Genomic DNA, 18,530 nt, shown 5'->3' with positions numbered 1-18,530 from the left:
TGGAGTGAAGTCGGGTGCTAGGAAGGCTTGGGATTCTGTGGCGGCTGTTTCACGCAAGCAAGTCATCACTGTATGTCACAGTTGTTCAGTGATGATTATGCATGTGTGAGAATTTACCTTAATAAATCCATAGATTTCCTTTCAGTTCCTTCTGCTCTATGCTTCACGCAAAGGTGACAAGCCAAGCTGATACCTCAAGAATGAAATTGCCTTAATGTGTAATTCAAAGATAATTAGTACTACAAACAAATGGGTTTAATTTAATTTCTGCATTGCTTTCCATGCATGTTGTGCACTAACACCTCAATTATTTCCTCTCACAGATTAGCCTTGGCACTAGTGATACATTATTTCTCTGGATTAAAGAGCCAAAACCTGCTTTGGAAGGTCACATCCTCTGCAGTCCAGTTGATTCACAAGCCTACATGGCCATGCTGTGGTAACAAAGTTTATATTGTTTCACGTATGATTACTGTGTTTATTTGGAGTTGGGCCAGTGGCCTGTTTCCTATACAGTGGTGCCTCGCAAGACGAAAAGAATCCGTTCCGCGATTCTCTTCGTCTAGCGGTTTTTTTCATCTTGCGAAGCAAGCCCATTGATGGCTTAGTGGATTAGCGCTATTAGCGGCTTAGCGGCTTTTATCGGCTTTTATCGGCTTAGCGGCTTAGCGGATCAGCTGATAAGCGGCTTAGCGGCTTAGAAAAAGGGGGGGGGGAGGAAAAAAAAACCGCAGGAACTCGCAAGACATTTTCGTCTTGCGAAGCAAGCCCATAGGGAAATTCGTTTTGCGAAGCACCTCCAAAACGGAAAACCCTTTCGTCTAGCGGGTTTTCCGTTTTGCGGGGCACCACTGTAATCCTGTCTACTCTATTTGAGCACTGGAGTAGGTCCAGTGATCTCTTTTTTATGAGATGTGTCCCCAGCTAAAATAAGCTTTGGTTACACAATTAGATCTTATGGATCTGACAGCATCTCTTGATTCCAGGAGCCCACAAGCCTTTTCAGACAGACTTCTTTTAACTTGTAGGTCAGACATGCAAAAAGTAAGTCCTACCAGCTTCAACAGGACTTAGGTTTTTCCATAGGATTTTCATTTCATAGGAAATGGATTTCCATTTCAGAAGACTTGCGTTGTGCTATGATTTCCAGACCCCCAACGAAACAATGATGTAACTTTCAAATTTTGATCGGATCTGTTGCGAGATTCGACTGGCATTTTATAACTTTAGTTTTATAATTTACTTTAGTTATAAGAATGGTTCTTTGATGAGAGAGAAGATTCGAGATGAGCTTGCCTCAGGATCATGGGAGGAATTTTCCAAAGCGCTTGTGTCTACGGCTGTTGGAAATGATGGAAATGTGGGTATGTGTCTTTGAAAAGAGGGAAGTATCAAGGTTTGATTAGATAATTTAGCATCTGCTCCACTGGCCTCTTTTGCATCAATGACCTGCTCATCTACCAGAAGAGCAACACAATCTTCTGTTAACTGCTATAAGACACACTGGCTTCAGCAGACTACCAGTAGCCCACTGGAAGAGACATAGAAATCACCGCCAGAAAAAGGCAGTGATTCTTCCCTTGCAAGTCACAGTCAAACTCTGGTTTATAACTCTGGCTTCCAGGACAAGTGCATGCCATTGTTTACTGGTAAAGATGTAATGGAACACCATGGTTTACCAGAAACCAAGAAATATCTATTTAAACAGACCACATGAGGGGAGGAGGGAGAGGGAAGAAGGAAGGGAAAGAGGAAGCAGTATGTAAAGGCTTGAACATGTAATGCCCAAACACAAAGTGTAAATCATTCTGCTGCTTATTGTCGTCATAATATATATATATATTTAGGTTAAAGATTGTTGTTACCAAACACAAATGTGGTAATATTTTTAACTTTCCATTTAGGCTTTTATTTTGATGTGATGGAGATTATACCGGAGACCGTGGGAATTCACCGATTCAACACACACAACGACAGAGTAAGAGACATCTTTGTTTGAAGGTTACTTGAAGCATAATTGAATTACAGCCTGGGCAACACTTTCACATACAACCCCTTCCTCAACACGTGTCACAACTTTGCATGTTCCAAAATCCATAACCAGGCAATACCAACCAAAACAGATATCAAGCTTTTCAGTTCCCTAGAATGTATGGCACGTCAAGTTTGTCCAGGTCAAGGTACCCCTGACCGTTAGGTCCAGTTGCAGATGACTCTGGGGTTGCACGCTCATCTCGCTCTATTGGCTGAGGGAGCCAGCATTTGTCTGCAGACAGCTTCTGGGTCATGTGGCCATCATGACTAAGCCGCTTCTGGTGAACCAGAGCAGCACACGGAAACGCCGTTTACCTTCCCGCCAGAGCGGTACCTATTTATCTACTTGCACTTTGTGCTTTCGAACTGCTAGGTGGGCAGGAGCTGGGACCGAACAATGGGAGCTCACCCCGTCGCGGGGATTCAAACTGCTGACCTTCCGATCGGCAAGCCCTAAGCTCTGTGGTTTAGACCACAGCACCACCCGTGTTCCTGGGATATTTTGTCCCTGGGATATTTTGATTCAAATCCCTCCTCAGTCCCTGATTTCAATAGCAATGGCTTTGGGCTAGATACTCTTGTCTGTACCACAGCTTTCCATTTTTAAAACAAGAGATAGTAACCACAAACCTCACAGGCTTCTCATGAACATAAATAAGGGTTACAAAGCACTTTAAACACTTGTTTTCTAGCAGTGATCCTCGGGAGGAAGTCCCACCACATTCACTTGCTTCCTAGTGTGTGAACTTTGGTCTGCAGCCATCAGTGCAGTAAAACAAAACAATGTGCCAGTCCATGGGGGAGTTTGTCAATATTTGTGATACAAGCTTCCTTATTTAAACGGTGTCCATGGGACAGAGAGAAAAAGATGCCACACCTCACTGAATTAGGCTGCAATCCCAAGCACACTTACCTGGGAGTAAGCCCCACTGAACTCAGTGGAGCTTGCTTCTGGGTAGAGATGCAAAGGATTTCACTGTTATGAAGGGAAGTGACAGCACCGCAGGGATAGTTTTAATCAGGCAGCAGGTATACAAATTTCTGCTGGTGAATTTATCTGTGGCTCTGCTTTCTGCGGGACGTGGGTGGCGCTGTGGGTTACACCACAGAGCCTAGGACTTGCCGATCGGAAGGTCAGCAGTTCGAATCCCCACGACAGGGTGAGCTCCCGTTGCTCGGTCCCTGCTCCTGCCCACCTAGCAGTTCGAAAGCATGTCAAAGTGCAAGTAGATAAATAGGTACCACTCTGGCGGGAAGGTAAACGGTGTTTCCGTGTGCTGCTGGTTCGCCAGAAGTGGCTTAGTCATGCTGATCACATGACCCGGAAGCTGTACGCCGGCTCCCTCGGCCAGTAAAGCGAGATGAGCGCCGCAACCCCAGAATCGGCCACGACTGGACCTAATGGGTACTGCTTTCTGCACTCCACCCCTCCAACAAAAACGTTCTGTAAGCAAGCTTCAAAAGGTCCTTTTCATATGAAGAAAATACAGAAACTAAGTTAGCAGTTGCGCTGCAAATATTTCATCATGCCTTGATTTCAGGACTGAGGAATGTGCCAGCTAGAACAAGATTATGAGCTGAATTGGGGTTGTCACGATGCTGTGGGAAGGCAAAGTAGCTCTGACTACTCTTGGAAGGCGAAGGCAACTTTGACGCACCATAAACTGGACGTTTGGTGTGCATGGTTTTAAAGTAGCCTCTCTTACTGCATTGGACGCATGGATATTAATCTGCTTCTCTATCTTTACAGGTCTCAACGTTTCCCAAGGAATTGGAGATACGGGCCTTGATTGAAGGGCAGTTCATGGCCAAAAGGATTCATGCTGAAAAGCTGGGATATACAATCCGTGAGTGTGTCTATGGCATGACAGGAGAGCTAAAAGAATGCTGCATTAAGCTGATAAGTCCTGTTTGAGTAGTTAGACGCACATTCCTGCATCCCCCCAGACCGATCTGGATCAAAAAGAGCCCAACAGCCCAACTCTGAGGAGTCCCGCCATGCTGAAGCGTCCCTGTGGGTCAGTAGTTTGAGTGTGGGCTAGAGAGAGTTTCCTCAGAGTTTTCCCTTTTCTAAACACTGGATCTGAAATGAAATATCCTGGCTGAGAGAAGGGGTGCTGAAATGGAAAAAGTGGATCGCTTGGATCTACAGACGGTTGAAAGTGCAGTTTGGGTGGTCTTCTTCCTTTTAGCCTTCCCCGCCATATTGTGTGATTACATCGGTGTCCCTGGAAGTTGTGGGTGACTGATAGCTACATTCTGGCTCTTTGTGCATTGCGCTAAGTGTGGCGATCACACACAGGGCCCCCAGACGTTTGACGTTCTATTGACCCTGTGCCGCCACTGCGATTGCTTTTTCCGCTGCCACCATGCAGGAACAAGCTTATGATTTCAGTTGATTTTTCTCTTGTTAGTTTCTTATTCTTAGTTCCTAACAACTCCAAACTGATTATTCCAACTGACTCCACCTAACAATTCCTCTCACTCTCTCACAATACAACTCTACCAACCCACTTCCTATTCCTCCCTCTTCCTTCTTCAACTCCCAAACCTCAACTCAACTCAACTGACTTTCAAAACCTCCCACTCGTAACTTTTATTCCCCCCTTGCATTCTCACTGGCCAATCACATCACACTATTTTAACCCTTCCTTATGACCCATCCTAGGAGGCAAACGCCACACCCGGCTTGTCAGTGAAAGGAAGGGTGCTTTGTTGCAGGAGCTGAACCAAAAGTAGGAAATCACTATGCGCTTGAGGTCTAAACGTGTTTGGCTTCTTCAAACCTTCCAGAGCCATCTGGAATGAGTGCCTTCATTTCCTTGATTTTGGCATTGTTCCGAGGAGGCGAGGGGGAGCCATGGATGTCTAACAGGAGGCTGAGGTTGAGCCGAGCCTATAAGCCACCGGAGCTGATGGCACCAGAGGAGCCTGCTTGCTTTGGCAGTGGCAAACCACTCTGTCCCCAGAGAAGCTCCAGCAGTCGTTACTTCAACAGGGGCAGCCTTGCTACCAGCGGCAACTAACTTTGGCAAGGATGCCACCAGCTGTGCAGCGGCTGTAGGGATTGGTGGCGCTGCTCAGGCTCGCTGGCTTGTTCTGATTGGACTGCTGGTTCCGTTTGGGCTGCCGCCACCGCTTGAAGGGCCCATCAACACTGTTGGCCTTGCTAGATCTGCCAGTCATGAGGTTGAGCAGGAGCAACAACAGTGGCTTCTGCATCTCCTTCCTTTTGATCCTGGTTCTGGGGCAATTTCTAAGGCTGCCACCAAACGCGGAAGCTGCCGCCACCACCGCCTATGGACAACACTGGCCTGTCCCCCGAGGCCAGCCTCTGGTTCCCTTCCCTTGGACAAAGGCAAAGAGTAGTTTGGATTTGATATCCCACTTTATCACTACCCTAAGGAGTCCCAAAGCGGCTAACAATTTCCTTTCCCTTCCTCCCCCACAGCAAACACTCTGTGAGGTGACTGAGGCTGGGAGACTTTGGAGAAGTGTGACTAGCCCAAGGTCACCCAGCAGCTGCATGTGAAGGAGCGGGGAATCGAACCCGGTTCACCAGATTACGAGTCTACCACTCTTAACCACTACACCACACTGGCTCTCGCCAGTGCCACATGGTGCCACATGGCCCCAGCACTCCACAGGGGGCTCTTGCTGTGTGCTTGCCAGAAGGGAAGGGGTCGGAGTCACTCTTGCGCTGCCAAGCTGGCGAGGGTATCTGTGTGCCCTGAGCTGATTGATTCTTGGGTCTTCTATTGACTCTTTGTATGGCGATCGGCAAGTAACAAACGACTGTTATGTTTCTGAGCAGATTTGAAAGTGCAGAAAAAATAATAATAAAGTCTGGGGTCTTCTTGGACCATATTGGTTTAGACTGCCGGTAGCGAGTGCGAGTGGAGTTCATGAATGAATGCTCCCCAGTGCTACGCATCTCTGCACATGGAAAGCTAGGGGGGAAGGTTAGACTAAAGGCCTCCTCCCTCAAATCCTATCTTTCCACCTTCAGAGAAATCCATGTTTTAAGCAGTAGGGGGCATTGCAGCAGGCACCACTGGGGAAGCAGTTTTAGGGGAAAGCGATCCATGCTGTTATTGCTTCTAATATCTGTATGAAATATACTCAGAGTCGAGTGTGGATTTCATGCTCTTTATTCAGCTCAGAGTAGTGAGGAATGGAAGTTCCCCCGAAATGTCTGCTTAATATACATTATTTACACCATGGGCCCCACGTGATTGGCTATTTCTGGGATTCTCCTGTAGGCCAATCAGGTTGCGGATTCACTTCCTCCCAGAGTTGGATTGGGTGGCTCCTGCGGACCAATCAGACTGCTGCATTCTGGATCCTATTGTTCTAGGACCAATCAGACTGCTGCATTTTGGATCCTATTCAACTCAGTACATAACACTGTAGTTGGGGAAAAGTGCACTTTATAATTTAGTATTTGACTCCTGGAAACAGAGGCTCAGTTCCTGTGCTCTAGTTTCTGTTGTGGCAACGTCTGCTGTTAAGTGATGCTTGTGCCTCACGTTTCATGTTTGCCTGAAATCATACCTTTGTGAAAACAATCAAGGTTGCTCTGTTGGAAAGAGAGCTTGTTTTCAAGCCTGCTCTCCAGTCTGGAAACATCTGCTAATTTGGTGTTTGTCGTCTCCAAAATGTGCATATAGATTTGCATGAAGCCCAGGTCTCTTGCAATTAAGATGAAATGTTGGCTTTTGTAAAACTCTACGCGTGCCTGTGTCTTGCTATCACATAGTATAACGTCAAGCATTAAAAAGTGAAACTGGTGTGTTTGATATTTTCCTAAATTCTCGTTCTTACTGTGGCTTTATCCTTAGATCTGTGTTCAGTCACTGGCGGTTCCTTTGTGAATGCATAGCAAAAAAAAAGTGAAAGGAGTGGTCTTTCTTCAGGCCTTTTCTTTGTTCTCAGTGGCAGCATCTGCTGAAATGGACTTAGGGCACAATTCACCACGAAGTTCTCCTTAGCATGCCTGATGGAAATGAATGGGACTGCTACAGGAATGCAACTGCTCTGATGTTGTGTTGCTCTTATTCGTTTTAGGGGAGAATTCTCGGTTGATTGTATCCATAGAGGCTAACGCTTCGCAAGCTAAAAAATGGTAGCTACAGCAGCAGGCAGTGGGATGGGTTTGCGCTGCTCACCTGATATACCTCTGGCTGAATCACTGGGATGGAGCGGGGTATGGTAGTGGTGAAGTCAGCATGGTGGTGGAGCCAGTCTGGCAGATGCCCCCCTCCTCATTCTGCTTTTCTGAAGTGACCTAGCCATAGAGGCCTGTGAGTGATGCAGCCCCTTCTGCTGCTGTGCTAGCTGTATGCTTGATTCTTGCAGCTGAACTGAGATATCAATGTGCACTCGTACCTCGGAAGTCGAACAGAATCCGTTCCGGAAGTCAGTTTGACTTCCAAAACGTTCAGAAACCAAGGCGCGGCTTCTGATTGGCTACGGGAAGCTCCAAGTACCAAGGCGTTCAGGAGCTAAGGTGCGACTGTATATTATAACCCCAATTCTTAAGGGTTTTTGTTAAGTTGTGGGTGAACATATCAGACGACACAGCGATTCTTCAAACAGCTCTTGTTTATTCACAGGCCAGAACAGAACTGAACTGAAGGGTTCAGCCAGCCTGCTTATATAGAGCTCCACTAGAACGCAACAGTAACCATTTTCTGTAACTATCCAGTCACTGAACGTCACTTTCAATCCCTTATTTGCATATGTGGACCTGAGTGAAAACTATCTACAGTATCCCCCTGCTGGCCCAGGGTGAGAACTTCAGTACATAACAGTTTTATTTACAGGGAGTAAACATAGCATAGCAACAAACAAAAACAATAAACACGCACCTCCAGTATAAAAGGCCATAGATTGTTTAATTACCAAAAGCCTGGGAGACGAGGAATGGTTTTGTCTGGCACATCATTCTATGTATCAAAGGCACCAGGTGATTCTCCCTAGGGAGAGCATTCAGCAAGTGGGGAACCATCACAGAAAAGGCCTTTTATTGTGTTGACACCCTCCGGACTTCTCATGGAGGAGGCACACAAAGAAGGGCCTCATATGATGATTGCAGGGTCTGGGTTGGTTCATACAGGGAGAGACAGGATCGGGGTAATATGCTCAAATGGTGTTGCCCTGGAGAGCAACTGGGCTGCCGAATTCTGCACTAGCTGAAGTTTCCGAACCATCTTCAGAGGCAGCGCTATGTACAGTGGTACCTCGGATTACAGACGCTTCAGGTTACAGACACTTCAGGTTACAGATTCCGCTAACCCAGAAATAGTACCTCAGGTTAAGAACTTTGCTTCAGGATGAGAACAGAAATCACGCGGCGGTGGCGGGAGGCCCCATTAGCTAAAGTGGTACCTCAGGTTAAGAGGTTTCAGGTTAAGAACAGACCTCCAGAACAAATTAAGTTCTTAACCTGAGGTACCACTGTATAACGTGTTGCAGTAATCAAACCTAGAGGTTAGCAAAGCCTAGATGGCAGAAGTTAGGTTATCCCTGCCCTGAGAGGGGGCAGCTAGGCCACCAGCCAGAGCTGATGGAAGGCAGTCTGCAACACCGAGACTGCCTGAGCCTTGAGCAGCAGCACTGGAGAAATAATTAATCTCTAGTGCTCAAGAAGCATTCCTTCTATTTCTGATGTTCAAATATTAGTGCCATTTTTAATGTAGCCAAAATTGCACCCCCTATGCAGAAGAGGGAGCCATTAACAGATTTGGGGGGGGGGGAGTCCTGAAGTTTGAAGAAGTAAAAACAAAAATATTTAGGAGTTTTGTTTCAGGTAATAATAATAATATTTTTTATTGTTTATACCCTGCCCATCTGGTTTGGTTTCCCCAGCCACTATGGGCAGTTTACAGAATATACAAAAACATAGTATATACATTACAGGGTGACAGACAAGGGTTGCTGTATCTTTCTTCCAAGCAGACATGTGCAGTTTTAAAATCTAAATATTATTACTCATTGCTATAGGAATAGAATCCAAAAAACACTGCACACAGTTTCTCACAAGCTCATCTAAAAAAAACCTGATTTTGTTCTCTCTCTCCAGGAGAGGGCAGTCGATCCCACCTCATGGCAGTTTTATCTTAACAATTAGATTAATTTTATCTGACTCAGCCCTCCCTTCTGTTACAAAGACTCCTGTTGGACTATGTGACAAAAGTTTAGTGCAGGTTTCCTGGCATGATGTAGAACTTATGGTGTTTTTTCAGTTCCTGTGTTCTTCTGTATGTGTTTTAATCAAATTTCAAGGAAAACCCTCTAGGAACGCCCTGTATCCTGTTAAGGGTTGTTGACTTAAGGGGTGGGAAGCAAAGAAAGAATAAAAGAAAAAGAAAAAGAAATAAGGAAGACAAAGAAAGAAAAAAAGCAAACACAGCCCTTTATTATTTATACACTCTGTGGTGGTAAAGGGAACAATTTGTAGTTCATTCCCCCCAACTTCCCATTTCCCCCACATAAACTAATTGCCCCCCACCTCCCGTTTTGCAAAATGAGTGTCTCAGTTTTGCAATTAGGCAACTGGTATCTATATATGGCCTGTGGCCCTGTCTCTTCTCTGTGCTTGAGTTTTTCAAAAGTTCTCGCAGCTCAATCCATTGTGGGAGCTCACTTTTTTTTAAAAAAAACAAAACCTCACCAAGGCAACCCAGTATCTATGCAGAGAAAATTTTGCATCCTGAATATCTTATGCAAATATGTCGTCTTTTGCTTGTTTTGCATAATTTATTCTATTTGTCCCGACAAAGAGTCGTGGAGCTTTTACACCCACGTTACAGGAGACCCACCTCTTGACTGCGATTTTGCTCAGCCCACCTCTCAGTTTCCGTGAGATGCTGCCCACATATTTTCAGGCTTATCTCGGAAGCTATAAGGCCCAGATAATTGCTTTATTGTTGTTGTTTTTGGGGAAAAAGAAAGAAAAGAAAGCTGAGATTTCCAAGAGCCTTCGTTGTCTACCAGACACCAAAATGGATGATTGCACAATGCAGGCAAAGCCCATGTGAAAGCTGCGCATGGTGAGATCAGCCCTGTGGCTTCATATCGCGTGACAGTACAGTAGTGGCAATGGACCCAAGGATACAGAAGCTTGGTCTTTGGACCAGAAATATGTGAAGCCTGAGAATGGCTCAGGACCTAACACATATGCCTTTTAAATTTGGTCTTTAACCTAAATCTAAAGGTAACTAGGATTTGAAGGTTGGCATCACCAGCACCATCTTGTTTCTGGCTCTGGGAGCCTGAGCGGAGGACTCTGGCAGACATATCCATGCCTTGCACTCTGCGCCACTCTGGCAGTATACCAGAAGAGGGAGCTGTTGGTAATCCAGAATGCAGCAGCTAGACTGGTGACTGGGAGAGGCCGCCGGGACCACATAACACCGGTTCTGAGAGATCTGCATTGGCTCCCAGTACGTTTCCGAGCACGATTCAAAGTGTTGGTGCTGACCTTTAAAGCCCTAAATGGCCTCAGCCCTGTATACCTGAAGGAGCGTCTCCACCCACATCGTTCAGCCCAGACACTGAGGTCCAGCTCCGAGGGCCTTCTGGCAGTTCCCTCATTGCGAGAAGTGAGGTTACAGGGAACCAGACAGAGGGCCTTCTCGGTAGTGGCGCCCGCCCTGTGGAACACCCTCCCATCAGATGTCAAAGAGATAAACAACTACCTGACATTCAAAAGACATCTGAAGGCAGCCCTGTTCAGGGAAGTTTTTAATATTTAACGTTGTACTGTTTTTAACACTTGATTGGGAGCTGCCCAGAGTGCCTGGGGAAACTCAGCCAGATGGGCGGGGTATAAATAAATTATTATTATTATTATTATTATTATTATTATTATTATTGGTGAACATTGCACTTGTGCGCCACCAGTGTAGGTGGCCAGAAGGAGGTACTGCAGTTTGCAAAGGCAGGGATTGCCAGGTGACATGAGGAGTTTCAGTCTGTAGACATTGGCCTGGCTCCTCAAGCCTGAGTAACCAGTCTCTGCAAAACTGCTGACAGACTAAACCAGCTGCTTCCAGGCTTCTCGCCTGCCTGTCCATCCACCCATCTACATAGTGCCTCTCTTGCTTTGCCTTCCCAAGGCTGATGTCTTGGTGTTCGGCCCTCTTCCAGTCAGGAGCCCTGGCAGTTGGAAACTTCATTACCTTTCCACTGTCCATGAGAGAAAAATGTCTCTGTAATTCAGAAAAGCCTGCAAACTCTTGCTGTGTCAACAGAAGCTGCTTCAACAGTGGATACCATCTCGGTCTATTTTGCGTTCTTATTCTCTGGAAACAACGCAACAGTGACTTCTTATCTCGTTTCATGGAACCAACATTTGAACAACACCCTGAAGTGTAAGCAGTCGGGGCCGCTAGATTAGTTGTCAGGGGGCTCTTGACATTTGAGAGGCATCAAGCCATAGATAATGATTCTGCTTTATCACTCTTTAGGGCTGTTGATTTGGCAGCACTTCAAAACTCACAACTGATAGCAATGGCAATCATAGTGGCTTCCAGTGCAAGATTTGATAGGGACTTCTTTGTAAAACTACCGCCCGGCTGTTCTCTAAATGAATTTCCTTACTATCGAGAATCATCTTCCTTTCCCTTTTCCCTTTTTAGTTTCCATGAGTACACAGATCCCTCATCCAGGACAGAAGATTCTGTGTGGCTACCAAACTGAAATCTTTCTGCAGTTTTTCTCCCTGAACCACCACGTTTCCCTTTGCTTTCAGGAGAGAGAGAGAATCTCTGACCATATTCTCATGCTCATATTCTCATGCCAAACACTTTTCTATGCTGCCAGGTTTATGCAGGCAGTTAAGAAAACATATTTCCATAAATAGGGAGCCAGGGGAGCCTGAACCGGGTAAAAAGCTAGTACCTTAATTCCCTGGTGGTGACATCCATTTGTATGTCTGTGAAATTAGGAATTTTTTTTTGCCTCAATGTACATTGAGGACGCGGGTGGCGCTGTGGGTTAAACCACAGGGCCTAGGACTCGCCGATCAGAAGGTTGGCAGTTCGAATCCCCGCGATGGGGTGAGCGCCCGTTGCTCGGTCCCTGCTCCTGCCAACCTAGCAGTTCGAAAGCATGTCAAAGTGCAAGTAGATAAATAGGTACCGCTCCAGCGGGAAGGTAAACGGCATTTCCATGCGCTGCTCTGGTTTGCCAGAAGTGGCTGGTTTGCCAGAAGCGGCACTGTGGTCTAAACAACTGAGCCTAGGGCTTGCCGATCAGAAGGTTGGCGGTTCAAATCCCCGCGACAGGGTGAGCTCCCGTTGTTTGGTCCCAGCTCCTACCAACCTAGCAGTTCAAAAGCACGTCAAATGCAAGCAGATAAAGAGGTACCGCTCTGGCGGGAAGGTAAACGGCGTTTCCGTGCACTGCTCTGGTTCATCAGAAGCGGCTTAGTCATGCTAGCCACATGACCCGGAAGCTGTACGCCGGCTCCCTCGGCCAATAAAGCGAGATGAGCGCTGCAACCCCAGAGTCGGCCATGACTGGACCTAATGGTCAGGGGTCCCTTTACCTTTTTACACTGAGTTTCATTTGCCATTTTACTGTACATTCACTGAGTTTGGAGAAATCCTTTTGGAGCTCCACGCAATCCCTTTTTGTTCCAGTCACTCTGAACAATGTGGTATCATCAGCAACTGTGGTAACCTTATTACTCACCCCAACCCTAAATCATTGTGAATATGTTGAAAAGCACAAATCCCCAAACCAACCCTTGGAAGCTCTCCACTTTCTACATCCCTGCATTGGAAGAACTGTACTTTTATTCCTACTCTTGGCTTCCAGTTTCCTAACCAGTTCGACTGGATCACCTCTAGCTAGATGCTTTCTGACACTCTCAAAGAACTCTGAAAGTGAGATAGTACTTAACCTTGCAGAAGCCATGCTGATCATGCTTCAGCAAAATTTGTATTCCTATATGCTAGGTACTCCTGGGTTTAATAATGCTTTCCACCAGTTTTCCCACAAGAGACATAATTTTCTGGATTCCCTCTGTATTCCTTAAAAAAAAAAAAAAGAGGTGTTACATTGGCCACTTTCTAGTCCTTGGATGTGGGGGCTGATTTTAGGGACAAGTTACATAATTATGTTAGAATACTAGCAATTTCACTTTTGAATTCTTTAAGAGTTGGGGAGGGGCAAGTTCTTCACTCCTGATCTAGACCATGATTTCCACCCAACCTTTTCCCAGTAGTGATGTATGGAAGTGAGAGCTGGACCATAAAGAAGGCTGATCGCCAAAGAATTGATGCTTTTGAATTATGGTGCTGGAGGAGACTCTTGAGAGTCCCATGGACTGCAAGAAGATCAAACGCATCCATCCTTAAGGAAATCAGCCCTGAGTGCTCACTGGAAGGACAGATCCTGAAACTGAGGCTCCAATACTTTGGCCACCTCATGAGAAGATAAGACTCCCTGGAAAAGACCCTGATGTTGGGAAAGATGGAGGGCACAAGGAGAAGGGGACGACAGAGGACCAGATTGTTGGACAGTCTTCTCAAAGCTACCAGCATGGTTTGACTAAACTGCGGGAGGCAGTGGAAGACAGAAGTGCCTGGCGTGCTCTGGTCCATGGGGTCACGAAGAGTCGGACACGACTAAACGACTAAACAACAAAGATGTGTTGCCAGATTCGATGTTTTCTCAGGGAAACCCCCCACCCCCGGTCTTGCTTGCATGGCAAACTACACTTGCTGGAATTCTGTCTTCTGAACATCTATTAAAGGTGGAGGAGCCCTGATCCTCCTTTGCATCTGATCACCCAAATTAGATCTAGTCTGATCCTCTGGAGCAGCAGAAAATTATTCTGCCTTCTATGTGCCCACATGAAAATCTTTGCAGAGCTGCCTCTTTTGCAGCTGATGCAGCCTGTGCAGCTGATTCTGGTCCCCGTTTCACATTTTTAAGAGCTGTGCTTAAATGTGAGCAACAACCTGTCAAAACCCCTTTCTGTCACCTTTTGTTGTGTTCACTGCTGAAGAGTTATGGCTACCTGTGTCGTAACTAATGTTGTTCCTCCTTGGATGAGGTGAAGAGCTCTGCAAGGAGGCCACTCTGTAATTGCATACAGATTAAATCGATGGCTTTTTCTTTTTCGTTTTGCCCAGAGGGACTTGCAGTTCTCAAAGACAATCAATGCTGAGATGTTGCCCTGGTTGCCAGCTTCCCTCTTGCCATTCTTTGCTCCGAGTTCTCATTGTGTTCCTTAAGCTTGACACCAGCTATCATGTCTGACACCTGCTGTTGTGTTGAAAACAGACAAAAAGGAAAGTGGTACACAGGTGGAAATTTACATTTATATATATATATATATATATATATATATATATATATATATATATATATAAACCTATTCAAATTGTTCATGGCCTTGAGTTTGTTCTGTATTTTAAAAAGGAAGAAAAGAAATGCAGAATACGGTATAACTCTTCAGAAAACACACACAGACAAGTGCTTAAGCCATCTCTTGGCAGAATGAGCAGGTTTTAAGAACAACATGACAATGGTCATTGAGTGGGGCAATAACCCCACTCTTTGCACAGTTCAGGCAGAAATAATGTGTACCCCAACCTGGGTGCCAAGAGACTCCAGGGATGCTCAGTAGAAACTGGTGTCTAGGATATGAAGTTTTATTTACACATACAGTGGTACCTCGGGTTAAGAACTTAATTCGTTCTGGAGGTCCGTTCTTAACCTGAAACTGTTCTTAACCTGAGGTACCACTTTAGCTAATGGGGCTTCCTCTGTACCACCGCCACACAATTTCTGTTCTCATCCTGAAGCAAAGTTCTTAACCCGAGGTACAATTTCTACGTAACCTGAAGTGTCTGTAACCTGAAGCATCTGTAACCCGAGGTACCACTGTATCTGAGCATAGGATAGAAGGGCTCACAGTGTTAACAGCCCAAGAGATCTTGCTTTCCAGAGAGATCCCCAAGCCATAGCTTTGGGTCCATCACAGAGCAAGACAAGCCACGGTGTATCCAGCTTCCAGCACCAGTCAAAACTCTCTCTCTCTTGCACACAGCCCCACTTATCTGTCAGGGAACTGCCATCGGAGCCAGAGGCGGAGGGAAGGCTCCAGAGGGATGCCGGAGAGGGTCCCAGTAGGGAGGGAGGCAGCCCATCCGCTGGGGAAGGAAATCAGCGTAGCACCAGTGGAGGAGGGGGGCAGATGGGGGAATCGGAGAGAAGGCTCCAGGACTCCTCGCCGGAGACCAGCGGGGAGAGCACAGGTCCTCCGCTGCCCACACGCTCCCTGCGCAGAAGACTTCCGCGCAGGGAGAGTAGGAGGAGACTGGGCGTCAAAGAACTTCTTTGCTGGAAGAAGTTCAAGAAACGCCCACTGACGGAGTCTGCCAGCGATTGAGACAGCCACGGATGGGTGGGTGTCCGGACAGAAAGGGTTCACCCAGGTAACTCAGCCAGGTGTGGCGCCAACTCTGCCAGCGATTGAGACAGCCACGGATGGGTGGCTGTCCGGACAGAAAGGGTTCACCCAGGTAACTCAGCCAGGTGTGGCGCCAGCTTACTCACGAGCAACCCCCTAGAACCATTACATTATCCTATTGTTCTCCATCTTTACAAAGCAATGTTATTTCTGACTAGGTGCGGGGAGTGAGAAGGAGGGCTACTCTCATTAGTCTCTGTGGCAACAGAGCAGCCTTTTTGAACATGTAAAGGGTGGTACTTAACTGGCCAGCTAATGCCATTATCTTATAAAGGGCCTGATCTGACTGGTTCAGCAGAGGGAGATCTGGGGCAGAGCACAGTGGCAAGCAAATCCCCCTTGCCATTCCAACCAAAAAGCTAACCATGTCTGCTCAGAATGAATTTCCACTGAGTTCAATGGGGCTTACTCCTGGATGAATGGCATTAGGATTGCAGACTTATAGGGTGAAAAAAAGCTATGGAAAGTAGCAGTGGATCCATTTGTTCCATTGAACTTGTGGGACTTCACTGCCCCAACTCATTTGACCGCATTGTCTGGCGATAACAATGGCTGCCATTCAGGACTGGCCAGCGTTTGGCTTCATAGCAGTGATTTGCAGAAAGGTTCTTTTGCACGTTGCCGGTTTTCTGAGCAGAGTGCAACATGCAGAAGGTTACAGAGTGAAGTCTAGCCTAAGGATACAACAAACTCAGTTTAATTCATGTTTAACACCTCTAATGAGCAATAAAAGTGGATTACATGCATGAGACATTTTTGCATGCAAGAATTCAGCCAGGGATTTATTTATTTTTTAACTCTTATTGGTCATGTAAAGGAACTGGAGCTCAAGCAGAAAATATGAACATTAATTCTTATTATTTCTATGTTCATGGCATTAGAGAATAACTGAAGTACAAAAGACAACCAACTGCCTCAAGGAGTTTAGAACCCAAAATTTGGCAATCCATTTTTTTTGGCAAGGATAGTGAGGGGTAAGAAGATGGATTTGTTGATGGTGAGAAAAGAGTTTATTGTGTTTTCTTTTGGTTGCTATTTTGACTGCCTTTTGATCATATTTTAGAAAGGCCGCATTGCATACCTAGTGATGGACAAATTATTTTACATGTTGTGAAAAGGGTTCCTTTGTCAGAAGCCCACTTATATGTTTAATCCATTCAAATGAACGGGGACTGTGCATATCCTCCATTCATTTTTGCTAGAGAGAAATTCCTGGAAGAGCTTACCTATTATGGGATACCAGCAAGATGCACGCTAAATAACACGAAATAATGTATGAAATCTGCAGCATGGCCTAGCTTCCAAGAGAGAGCCCAGAATTTTCAAACACGCAATACACGTGAGAGGAAACACATACAGGATGCGTCTACTTGCTCTAGATTTTACACTGGCACTGTGCTTTTAGAAAGCCCTTCTTTGCTTTTGCTAGGGGGAGTGGAGCATTTGGGATGAAGGCCCACACGATCCTCATGCCCAGATTGCTTCCATTAAAACTGAAAGGGTGGAAAAAGTATTTCTATTGCACACATCACTGAAGTGACTCAGGAGGGGAAGGTGGACACATTTGCAGGTGTCTGGAACATTAACAGGGAAATTGGTAGTAGACTGTGTGAACCAATATTTTTACCCATGATTTGTCAATGTAGACATTACTTTCATGGTGCCCTCATTACAGCCGTACCTTGGTTTTTGAACAGCTTAGGTCTCGAACGTTTTGGCTCCCGAATGCCAAAAAAAGTGACTGTTCCAGTTTGCAAACTATTTTTGGAAGCTGAATGTCCAATGGGTCTTCCGTGGCTTCCAATTTGCTGCAGGACCTTCCTGCAGCCAATCGGAAGCCGCACTTTGGTTTCCATACATTTTGGAAGTCGAACGGACTTCTGGAATGGATTCTGTTTGACTTCCAAGGTACGACTGTACTAGATAAAAGTGAAAATCTGGAGACAAAAGTTGTTGAGTTTTCTTTTGCAAAATCTCAAAAACAAAAAAATAAAATATTGCCATACACTCAGACATTGCTTCCCACTGCAGTATTCTGGCTATGTCTGGGAAATTCAGGACATATGGCAACCCTAATAGTGTGCCCATCAGTTTCTCCTATGGCAGCTGCAAAGGTCCCAGTAAATACCCCCTGAAAAGAAGTCATAATACATGAGAGAATGTTTGCTCTTGAGTGCCTTTTTGCACTGGCTCAGCATCTCCGGCGTTGAAACTTGTTCACTTGGAGCAACGCTCACTGAATACCAGGGTTGGACACCCACTCTTCCATCTACACTGGAGATGTGCAAAGAGCTTCTCTTTCTAAGCAAGCATTGGTGTACGTGGCTTTCCCCCCATCAATGCTGCATCTGATGGAACTTGCCTGCCATTTTTGTGATAGCACCCATTTTCAAATGTGCCCACTGGTCAAAAAAGGCTGGCGACCCCTCCTTTGGTAAGCAAATTTCAGGTTTTTGTGAGCCCCACCAGGGAAAAAGGAAAGCTATCTCCAGAGATGAACCCCACCCAGTGGCAGAGGAACCCTCTCGGGCACCCAGGGCGGGACGCCGAGTGGCGGGGCAAACCACCCGGCGGCACGTGACGTTCATACAGACTGCGCACGAGACAGCCCTTACGGATGCCACACAAGTGGCGCCCATACTAACTGCATGTGTGCCCTTGCCGCTCTACAGCAGGGGGGAGGCAGCGGGCCATCTTGTCACCCTGAGTGGTGCCTGGGGTGGGCCACCCCCTCCGCACCCCCCTCCACACGCCCCTGACCTCACCCCCTTTGCTGCTCTGAGCGAGTCAAGAACCAATCCTTGCCTCACCTCCCCTGCTGGGGCTGGCCAAGCTGAAGTCAATGGACATCCTTGTTCTTATATTTCAGCTTCCACTCGCTCTGAATGATGCGTTTTCCTTGGCAAGTTAGAACCTGTGCTGAGAAAAAATTCCAGAGAATTTCGAAGGGAGCAATTATATTGAATTTTTAAAAGCATGCCTATGCTCTAGGGGCAGATTTCTA

At 46.2% G+C, this 18,530-nt stretch overlaps 1 protein-coding gene across 9 annotated transcripts in view; it reads left to right on the top strand.

Annotated features, from left to right (window-relative positions):
• XYLB (xylulokinase) overlaps positions 1-18,530 on the top strand; it is a 114,746-nt gene that overhangs the window by 34,415 nt on the left and 61,801 nt on the right. For all 9 annotated transcript variants that reach the window (XM_079946881.1, XM_079946884.1, XM_079946878.1 and 6 more), the window contains 4 exons: positions 324-439; positions 1,249-1,364; positions 1,905-1,978; positions 3,785-3,881. In XM_079946881.1, coding sequence (XP_079803007.1) covers positions 324-439; positions 1,249-1,364; positions 1,905-1,978; positions 3,785-3,881 — 403 coding nt within the window. The remainder of the gene's footprint in view (positions 1-323; positions 440-1,248; positions 1,365-1,904; positions 1,979-3,784; positions 3,882-18,530) is intronic.

This window comes from Podarcis cretensis (genome assembly GCF_951804945.1).
Source record: "Podarcis cretensis genome assembly, chromosome: 12".
NCBI classification, from domain to species: Eukaryota; Metazoa; Chordata; class Lepidosauria; order Squamata; family Lacertidae; genus Podarcis; species Podarcis cretensis.
Note: the sequence above shows the minus strand (reverse complement) of the source record. Positions and strands in the feature narration are given on the sequence as shown.